The sequence below is a fragment of the Merops nubicus genome, unplaced genomic scaffold (genome assembly GCF_000691845.1).
Source record: "Merops nubicus isolate BGI_N331 unplaced genomic scaffold, ASM69184v1 scaffold18983, whole genome shotgun sequence".
Lineage (NCBI taxonomy): Eukaryota > Metazoa > Chordata > Aves > Coraciiformes > Meropidae > Merops > Merops nubicus.
This window is the reverse complement of record NW_008601193.1, coordinates 1-10703: the sequence shown is the minus strand read 5'-3', so window position 1 is coordinate 10703 and position 10703 is coordinate 1. Positions and strand designations below refer to the sequence as shown.

The window sequence follows — 10703 nt, the reverse complement described above, 5'->3', positions numbered from 1 at the left end:
GGAGGGTGGCGCCGTGCACGGCGCAGTCCCGCAGGACGTTCTCGAGGGCCAGCATGAAGAAGGGGAAGTTGATGTGGTAGGGGGTGAAGCAGATGAAGAAGACGGCGGCGCACATGAGGACCATGCGCAGGGCCTTCCGCTTCTCCCCCGCCTCCCCCGGCCTCTCCGGGCAGCCCCTCAGCGACTGCCTCATCTTCCACGTGCAGCAGGAGATGATGGCCAAGGGGAGGACGAAGCCGAAGAGCTCCGCCACCGTCACCAGCGCGATGGAGGCGCCCGGGCTCAGCTGCTTCACCCCCAGGTCGGAGAAGCAGGCGCGGGTGCTGTTGGACAAGGCCGGGCTCCTCACCACGAGCAGGGGCAAGCAGGAGGCCCCCACCAAGAGCCAGACCAAGGCGCTGACGGCCGCCTCGTAGCGCCGCTTCCAGGCCTTGGCTCGGAAGGGGTGGAGGAGGAAGAGGTAGCGCTGGGCGCTGATGCAGGTGAGGAAGCAGATGCTGGCGGACATGTTGAGGGACTTCAGGGAGGAGCAGACCCGGCCGAGTTGGTTGATGTAGTAGTACATCCTCAAAGGCAGCGAGAGGACGTGGGCCAGGTCGGCCACGGCCAGGTTGATCATGAAGATGATGGCTTTGCTCTTCTTGCCGATGAAGCGACACAGGACCCACAGGGCAGCGCTGTTGGCCAGGAGGCCAGGGATGAAGATGAGGGTGTAGGTGGTGGCGTAGAGGGTGGACTGGAAGGACATCTGGGGAGAGGTGCAGTTCCCCGAGGACGCGTTGCTCTCCATCTTGGATGAGGGTCTTGGCTCACCAGGCGGCCAAGGCGGGTGGAGGGTTTCTGTAGGGGGTAAAACCAGATCTTGTCAAGCCCAAACCTCCCCAGTGTTTCCCCACGTGGTGTAAATCATAGGATCATAGAACGTCTGGGCTGGAAGGACCTCCAGAGGTCATCTAGTCCAGCCCCCCCACCATAAGCAGGGACATCTCCAACTAGATCAAGCTACTCAGAGCTTCACCCAGCCTGATCTTGAATGTCCCCGGGGATGGGGCCTCCACCACCTCTCTGGGCAACCTATTCCAGTGGTCTATCACCTGCACACTGAAGAACTTTTTCCTAATGTCTAACCTAAATCTGCCCTTTTCTAGCCCAAAGCCATTACCCCTCATCCTGTCCCTCCAAACCCTTGTGAATAGTCCCTCCCCTGCTTTCTTGTAGGCCCTTCTCAGGTACTGGAAGGTCGCTATAAGGTCTCCCCAGAGCCTCCTCTTCCCTAGGCTGAAGAACCCCAACACCCTCAGCCTGTCCTCACAGCAGAGCTGCTCCAGCCCTCGGATCATTTTTGGGGCTCTCTGCTGAACATTCTCCAACAGCTCCACATCCTTCTTGTGCTGGAGCTCCAGAGCTGGACACAGACTCCAGGTGAGGTCCCACTTCAGCACAGAGGAGTAAGCTGGGTGTAGGTGTGTGTGCAGTGTGTCTGCACCCCGGGGTATGTGCAGGATGGGGTGGGGGGGTCAGGAAGGGTGCAGAGCCAGGACTTTTCCATAAAACTCTGCAGTTTTCCATCAAACTCCCATCAGCTTGGTGCTCGGATGCTTCTACAGACAATTTCAGTGCTAAAGAAATAGGGACTTGAAACAGATCCAGACTTCCAGATCCCTGCAGAGATCCAGTGCAAATTGGCAGCGAGGGCAATAATTAACATCAGCTAATGAGGGTGCTGGCGGGCAGCTGACTGGAGATGGGGCTGGTGGGAGAGGTGCAGACAGATCCATCAGAGCTCTGGCTCCACGTTTGAGGCTGGATTTATAAGCTAATAACTGGCCAAACACACGCCAGTCGCTCTGCTGGTCCTGCTAACTCAATTCTGGCACATTGTGCAGGCATCGTGTTCTAGCAACAGAAATTATCTTCCCCCACGTCCTGGGTTGCTGCTGGAGGTTAAATACATCTGCCTTCTAGCTGGAGTAAAAATTCTCTTCATCCCTTTGCCCGTTCCCCCTCATCCAGCTGGTGCTGAGGGTCGTGGTGGCTCGTGGGGAGCTCACTGGTGTTTGCCAGAGGGATGGATTTCTAAAAGCTCATCACCCCTGGTAGGGACCAGGCTTCTGTGCAGAGCCCAGGGCTGGTTTGAGGTGTGGGGTGAAGGCTCCTCCACCCTGGTCCTCCTCCCCTTGGCAGCTCTGCAGAGGGGCTGCCTCAGTCTCAGAGGAAGGTTGTATTTTATATACACGTATATATGGACGTGTAGGTGCAAAACTCCACCAGCTCTCAGCTGCTGCCCTTTGCACCGAGCCTCTTTAACCCTGGAAAAGTGGTGGCAGGGCACCCAGTCTTCATATCCCTGCAGAAAACTGGGAAAACTGCTGGGGAGCAGGGGGAATGCAGCTATTCCCAGCCCTTGGCCTGATCTTCCAGTATCAGAGGTGGCACTTGCTGGGCTGGGCTTGTGGAGAGGATCAGAGTGCCCAGTGTTCATGTGCCACCCTCTCCTCCTTCCACGCATCCCAGCCCACATCCTACAGCTTGTCCCGGCAGGTGTGACCACGGGGAGCCTCCTTGCTGCTTTTCTCCATCTTTTTGGCTTTCCCTGGAGCAGAGCAGTGCCTATTTCTTGGGGAAGGGGGCTGAGTGTCACTCCTGGTACCCAACACTCTCTGTTTTTGGGTGGCAGCGCTTGTCAGGGCATCTGGCAGGAAAGCAGCAGGGAGCTCCCCCTTGGTCTGGGTTCAGGGCAGTGCCCATTCACTCCAACACTTCCTGAAGGGGTGAGGCTCCTTGTTGATTATTGTGTTCCAATTTTCACCCTTCCTCCTGCCCATGCCTCATCTCGAGCCCTCCCAGCTCCCCCCACCCCCACGTTTTGCCAGCGACGGTGCCAGGGCAGAGATGCTGCCGTGGGCTTTGGCTTGGGGGAGAATTTATAAATCTTGAACTAAATACTTCCTGCCATTCATGGGCCCTTTTCCTATTTCAGCCACACACGGATGTACACAGGGATGGTGGTGGGGGTTTGTTTTAAGTAGCAGAGCTGAGTTTTACCCCTCTGAGAGCTGAAATTACAGCGGGGACTCACAGCCAGAGGAGTAAAACCACAGGCTGTGGAGGTAGCACTGCAATTCATTAAACATCAAGCAACTTTGCAATTAATTAGGAGGTTGAGGCAGCTATTAAAACACCCCTATTTCTTTTTTCTGAGGGCTTTAGCAGTTTCTGTGTCTGGAGGCATATGTGGCTGTCATTATTGGAAGTGTCCTGGCTACTCTGAATCACCCTGCACCCCACCCAGCCCTACATTGCTGCGGTTAGTGCCTTTACTACTCCCAGATTCACTGGCAAACTCGCCCTCATCTTTTCCATGGGTTGGTTGGACAAGCCAGGCTAAAGCTGAGCTCCTGGCTTGGCTCTGGGAGCCCAGGAGCTGGGGGATGGGGGCAGAGCTGCCTCCCTTCAACCCTCCTCAAGTCTGGGACGCTGGAGGGAAAAGCAATCAGGGGGAAAGAAAATAAATCAAAATCCTTCTTGGCTTGAAATAAGCTCCTGGTTTGAAGTAGCAGAGGCTCTCTGGCACTTGTGTTCTGAGCAGTGAGTTTGTTTAATCTAGGCACTGACAGGAAATGCACAAACAGAGCTGGCCGGGGGTGGCAGTTTCAGTCAGGAACAACAAAATTTGGGGTGAAACAGATTTCCCCACTGCCTGCTCGGAGGCACCGAGCTCCATTCACCCACCCCCTGGAGCCGAGTGAGCCCAAACTACACGAGCAGAGCCAGAAGCTGCTGAGAACGTAGCCCCAGATAAGACCCCCTGAAGAAAAACCAGAAAAGAAAGTAACGACGTCGCTCAGAGCTGCCCCAGCTTCAACCTGCTGAAGAAAGGACAGGGTGGAAGCAGAGCTTACCTTCCCGTGCCTCCCATCCTTCAGGGGGAAGACGTCCATCCTAGAGAGCAGGAGGAACCAGCTCGCTGCTTGCATCCCCCCCTGGTTTTTGCAGCATCCCCACGTTCAACTTCCACCCGGATTCGGAGCGCTGGAATCCTGCTGGCATCTGCAGCCCAGCACGGTTGCCTGCAAGAACAGGAAATCCTGTGGGGTTTTTTTCTCTTCACCACGCAAAAAAAGGTCTCTGGCTAACGATGTTAAAAGGATTGGAAGGGGATGACGTCGTTGGATCGTGCCACGGAGACCCCCAGGAAGGGATTTGTCCCCTCCCTCTTTGCCCAGGAGCTGTGCGAGGTGACCGTGTCCTTCAGCTGAGCTGCTGCTGCTGCTGCTGCTTTGACCCGTGGTCAAAGTCGTCACCCTGACTGCTCCAAAACTAAAATACAGAAGCAGAAATCTTCCACTAAGCGCTCGCTAAAGGAAAACTGAAAACTCTGCCAGTGTCAGTTACTGGAAGGTAATCATTTTCCTCCCTTTCTGGGAAGTTTGGTTAGCCTCGGATTAAAGCTAAGAGCTGGGACTTCATTTCTGAAGTCATCTGGTTTAAGGTGGAGATTTTCCCCCAAAATACTGTTGTTTCAAAGCAACCACAATGTGCATCGTTCCCAGTTTCTTTGCTTTTTGCAGCCTTTAATTCCTTTTGATGGATACACTTCATTTTTATCTCTTTTCATGATCTTCTTCCTTCTGAATTGCTGAGAACTGGCAGGCGTATATCACAGTGTAACTTCTTTTGAGCTGCCTCCTTCCCAGTTTTACTTGATGTACCATCAACAGCTTGATTTAATTTTTTTTCTTTAAACAGTTTTACAATTTGATCTTCAAGGTCTTTTCCAACCAAAATGATTCTATGGTTCTACAGGGTTGCCTCTTATGGCTCAGGGCTTGTGAAGATAAAAAGGCTGTTGGCATCTTCCTGTAGGTGGTGTATAAATAGAATTATTCTTGTTTTCTTATCTGTTTTCTGTAATCAGTCTTATGACCCTGCAAAGTTAACAGAAACATAACTGGAAGAGAAATGAAAGGAGGAAGCTATTTTAAGCTTGAGTTTAGATCAACTCTCCAGCTCAGGGGCTGGGATCAAGCCTTCTCTTTCCCCACAGCATCAGATCCCACCAGCTCTGCTGGCTGCACGGTCCCCAGGGTTTCTCCATCCTCACTGGGAGGACCTGAGAGTGCCACAAAGTTCTTCACACCAGTAGCATTGAGAATGGAGATGAGGATCCTTGACCTGAAGTGTCCTGTGATCAGTGGAGATGCAGTTACTTAAATCCATTGGTCAACGTCCTCATGAAGGCAAAGGCAGGAGAAGTTTATACACAGTTTATATATCAGCTTTTTTAGACATATATATGGGCTTCTTCATCACTGCTTGCTTGTCCATCATGCAAATGTAGCCTTCTGGCAAATAAGCGGAGCCTGGAGAAGAGGAGGCTCTGTGGAGACCTCCTGGTGGCCTTTCAGGACTTCAAGGGGCCTGTCAGAAAGCTGGGGATGGACTTTTGAGCAGGGCCTGTTGGGCCAGCACAAGGGATAATGGTTTTAAACTAAAAGAGGGAGATTTAGACTAGAGAAAAGGAATTTTTGACACTGAGGGTGGGGAGCCCCTGGCCCAGGCTGCCCAGAGAGGTGGTCACTGCCCCATCCCTGGCACCATCCCAGGTGAGGTTGGATGGAGCTCTGAGCACCCTGCTCTAGTTGGGGATATCCCTGATCACTGCAGAGGGTTTGGACTGGATAAGCTTTAAAAGTCCCATCCCACCCAAACCATCCCATGATTCAATGATCAGTACCAGTGGTGCCCCTTGCTCCACTTCTCAAGGTGATTTGGAAGATGCAAGTTCTGCTTGTCATTCCAGGTGTTCCCATGCACCTTATTCAGCAGCTGGTGCTGATCCTCAGGAGAAAAAGCAGCACTTGGGGACTTGCAAAGCCTTCCCAGTGTCACAGAAGGGAGGTTAAAGGTCTATCCCAAAGTGAAGTGGCTGCTTTATCAGGATATCCTGCCTAGGACATCCTTCTGGATCCCCAGCACACATCCAGCCACCTCAGGCCTATTTTTAGGCACGTGTTTCCCGTGGAGCTGCTGGGGAAGGAGAGGAAGGTGGCCATCAGACCGTGGGAGGGTCTGACTCACACCTCAGGGTTCATAAACACGTTGAGTCCTTCCTCTGCTCTTGGCTTTTTGGCATTGTTCTGCAGAAGACTTCAACCTTCCTCGTGGTGAAGGGCTGATGGATTGAGAAGCCTCAAACCTCTTCCTTCCACTGATCAACGTCTCCATTCTTCTTTCTGTTGCATGAGTATTTCTGTTCAGCATTTAGAATAGTGGAATTTCTGCTCCTCTGCCTCACAACTAATCCCAAACACACATTTTTATGCTGGGCAGTGTTACCCTTCCAAAGGCAGGAGGCACAAAGGGATTTTTCAAGAACCGTGAGGCTTTATCTAAAGCCTCCAGATAAAAGTTGTCTTCACCTTTAGCCTGGTATCCTGTGGGCAGAAGGCCAAACGTGACAGATCAGCATCTCTTTAAGCACTCAGCATTGAGAAATATCTGACAGGATGCACCTGAAGGATGTATGTAAAACAGGGGCCCATTGAGGAGGAGGAGGAGGTGGTGGAGTTCTTACACAAAGCATCTCACCCGTGTGCAGAAACTTGCCACAGCTTGATTTGAGCCACTGGCACGTGGCCCACGGGGCTGGGAGAGCCCCTGGTGCCCTGTGGCTGTGGTGCCCCCTCTTCACTGTGCAGTGACAGCATTTTTACCAAGCTTTGGTTTATTTTTACAGCAAATAATCGTTGGCCACTCCTTACCTTTCCAGGCTGAGCCCTTGTGTAATCCACAGACCAAAGGTTTCTGGTCAAAATGCACCAGTCACCACCCTGAAATCTTTTAAATGCAGTGAAAGGTTTTCATGGGTTTGAGCTGACTCTTAATTGTTGAGCTGTTATCTTGCATTTCCAGTGTATTTTTGGTTTTTTTCCCCTGTGCTGGAGGGCTGATAATTTCATTTAAGGACAGAAAACAAAGCTGTGTTTCCACCCAGAGCAGTTCCCTTCAGGGTGAGGTTGGCACAGGCTTGCTCCAGCACTTGTTGCCACTGGAACCCTTCAGATCCACCCTTCCCAAAGCTGCAGAGCTGCCCCCAGCCTCTCGACTGGGTTAACCTTGGCCTTTCTGTGGCACCTCTGTTGAAGGCTTTGTTTTTTTTGAGTCTGCCCAAGAAGGATGAAGGTGTCCTCTGTTTATAGCTGGAGAGCCTGGCACGAGAGATAATCCAGGAGCAACATCATGAAATTATATTTCCTCTTGTCCAAATAATGAACCTGGTTTATGACCACAGGAAATGGGGTGAATTACAGGAACTGGAGCTGGGCACGTGGAGCCTTTGAAAGCCAAGCCAGCACCTGCAGCCCCAGGCCTTGGGTGGGATTTAGAACCTCCCAGCAAGGCAGCTGAGATGCTGTCCTCTCCAGCAGTCACGCTGGACTCATCTGTTCTCCTCCTCAGACACATTGCTGATGTTTTGGGGGACCTGAACTCAAGGCTTTTGAGTTTCACATCTGGGTTTGTGGGGGGCAAACTGAGGTTCTTTGACTTTCTACCTGCTTTCAGAAAATTCACAGCTTTTCCACGATCTCTTTTTCCTGGGAATTGTTGCTCCTGAGGCCACCTCACCAGCGTTACCACCTCAGCTAACTTTCTGGTTTAACCCCATCTGGCAGCTAAGCACCACACAGCCCATTGATCTGTACCCCAGCCCAAACCAGGATGCTTCCCCACACACCAGATAGAGGCCATCAGACCAAGCTGTCTGCCCTCCTGCACAACAAAGTGTGATTTGGCTCTTGAAAAGCTGGAATTTTCTGGTCTGTGGCTTTTCCTTGCAGGGTGAGGCTGAGTTATGTAAAAAAAGGAGAGATTTGGGGTGGCCTAAAGGAGTTTGGAGGGTGAGTGAGGCAGGAAGATGGAGGGGAGAGCGTGAGGAGCCGAGGTGCCCAGGGACACCACCCTGGTGACAGGGTAAGTTGTCCCTCATGGAGCCACCAAATTCCTTGTTGAGGGTGGGAGAGCCACCATCACTCTTCAGACCCTGAGATGCTGGAGCAGATATTCCCCTGGCAGGACACAGAACCCCAGCGTGGTGGGGTTGGAAGGGACCTCTGGGGATCATCTCATCCCACCCCCCTGCTCCAGCAGGGTCACAAGGGGACTGCAGTTCCCAATTCCTGCCTTACCAATCTGGTCATAAATGGTGTGAATGCTTTTTTTTGAAGCTGTAAAGCAAAAAAATCATTGTTGGATGGGACAGGGAGATGGTTTCTGTGCTCCTGCCTGCACGTAAGGATGACAGCAGTCACTCCTCACCCATCACACACCACCCGTGGTGCAGCTCCTTCCACAGAGGACCTTTCTCTCCCCAAAATACCTTTAAACCCAAAGTGTTGTAGTTTCACATCACTGGTGGTGGGTTATTTTTTTTCAGAGTGGGGTGAAAACCTTCCTGTAGATAATCAAGCAATCTGTTTAAGGATGATGAGCTCCACTGCTTGAACTTCTATTCAAGGAGGAGCTGATCCCATTCCCTTCTCTAGGTAGAAGTGATAACTCTAAAACTCAACTTATGTCAGCAAAAATGCATTTATTTCTTTTTTAAAGCATTGGGTTTTGGAAAGAAGAATGTGGAGCAGGTTTCCTAGTTACTGTAACAATACCTTCAACTTGTGTTCACCTGGTTGGGGTTTTTTTTGGCTTTTTCTCATTTTATTGTAAAACAGTCAAGTGGGAAGACAAATATTCAGATATTTTTTTGGCTGAGTTCAAATGTAATGAAATGGAATTGAGTAGTTAGGTTTTAAATATGCTTAGTGAGTGTTTCTGGTGTTTCTTCTCCTTTTGTAACAATATTTAAGATGCTTGTACTGGTGTGAGAGTTGTACATGGCTCTTTGGGAAAGCCACAGATTGTCAAAGGCAATGAACCAGGGCTTGTGTTCAGCCAAAATAATCTGCATCTATCGTGAGATTCCAGCCCTGAAGTTGTACAAATTGGGTGAAGAGCTGGCCCTAAGTGAAAACAAGGGGTGAACAATGTCCTTTCTTCTTGCTCTTCAAGTCTTCATAGCTGGTTATAAAATGTAAACATTAAGGTCATGGTTTGAGCTGGTGGAGAAAATCACAGTGACTCATTTACTTCAGAAATGAGCCCGTGCAGCCCACAGCACGCTCCTGGTGGTCCTGCCCCTCAGGGCCCCAAGGTGAAGGCCACCTCCTGATGTCCCCTTTGCTGGTGGGGGCAGCTCAGAGAGGAAGAAAGTCACTTGGAGCAAGGGAAGGTCCCACTCTCTGGAGTGTCTGAGGAGCTATCAGGAGAATCCTTCTTGCAGAGTGTCTGGTACCAGCTGTAGGTGCAAGTTACAGGATGTGTCAGAAATGAAGGAGCAGATTTAGATCTGGGGGAGGAGGAAATAAGGAATGAGAGTGGGAAAGGTGAAGCAGAGGCAGGTGTGGTGGCCAGTAGGATGCACTCAAAGCCAGGAGGGCTGAAGCAAGCTGCCAACCTTCACACCTCTGCAGCCCCTTTCAGGTTCTGTGAAGACACTTCAGCAGATGTCAATGTATGGGTGTGGGATTGTCTTTGGCTTGATCACAGAGCCAGAAGAAAAGCTCCTGGGATGTCTCCATCATTTCCTAGCAAATTTTTGTCACTCTGCTGTATATTTTCTACTCCAGCAAGGTGGGTGGCCCAGCAGTAGCTGTAGTCACTGCCGTTGGGTCCCTCATCACCTTCCAACACACCAGCCTTAAAGAGAGTTTTATATTCTACATGTGGAAAGATTTCCACTGCCCCAAAACTCTCCTGAATGAGACCTGCAGGATCTTCCACAGCGGAGCTGGAGCATCACAGAGCAGTCCCAGATTTCATGATTTCAGACCTTCCTTCTTTCAAGTTGGCTTTCTCCTCATTCCTTAATCGACGAGCCGCTCTCTTTGCTCATGAGCCGACTCCTGATGACCATGCTGCTGTGCCTCGTGATCTGGTCCTGAAACTCTGAAGTCATAAAGAAATAGAGGATGGGATCCAAGCAGCAGTCCAGACTGGCCAGGCTGAGGCAGAAGGGCTGGGAGTAGAGCGTGACGCTGCTCAGGAAGCAGTCCGTGATGACGTTCTCTTTCACCAGCATGTAGAAGAAGAAGTTGATGTGGTAGGGTGCAAAACACACGCAGAACACGACGGCACACATGGAAACCATCCTCAAAGCCTTCCTCCTCTCGCCGCTGTTCTGCAGGGGGATCTGGAAGCCACGGAGAGAGTCTTTGGTTTTCCAAGTGCAGAACAAGATGATGACGAGGGGGCCGATGAACCCCAAGAGCTCCGCCGCGCCCGTCATCACCACGGTGGCCACTTGGTTCTTGATCTGCCACACTTGGAGGTCTGCAAAGCAGGTGTTTTGGTTTTTATCCAGGCCGTAGCTGCGCATGATGGGGAAGGGCAAGCAGGCCAACCCCACGAAGAGCCAGACCAGGGCGCTGATGGCCACGTCGTAGCGGCGCTTCCAGTCCTTGGCTTTGAACGGCTGGTAGAGGAAGAAATACCTCTGGATGCTGATGCAGGTGAGGAAGCAGATGCTGGCGTACATGTTGAGGTACTTCAGGTAGAAGCACAGCAAGCAGAGGAACCTCCCAAAAGGCCACGTGTGGTTGATGTAGTAGTATATTCGCAGGGGCAGCGAGAGGACGTGGGCCAGGTCG

General features: G+C 51.4%; 2 protein-coding genes across 2 annotated transcripts in view; both read right to left on the bottom strand.

The window, feature by feature from the left end:
• The window catches only part of LOC103770658 (putative P2Y purinoceptor 10), a 1282-nt gene extending 492 nt beyond the window's left edge, over positions 1-790 (bottom strand). Inside the window, exon 1 of the mRNA XM_008937928.1 lies at positions 3-790. Coding sequence (XP_008936176.1) covers positions 3-790 — 788 coding nt within the window. The remainder of the gene's footprint in view (positions 1-2) is intronic.
• Positions 791-9913: 9123 nt separating this feature from the next.
• LOC103770660 (putative P2Y purinoceptor 10) lies at positions 9914-10699 on the bottom strand (the record flags this gene model as incomplete). Its single annotated transcript, XM_008937930.1, has 1 exon — positions 9914-10699. A coding segment is annotated over one exon (786 nt), but the record flags the coding sequence as incomplete, so codon positions are not given.
• Between the last annotated feature and the right edge of the window lie 4 nt (positions 10700-10703).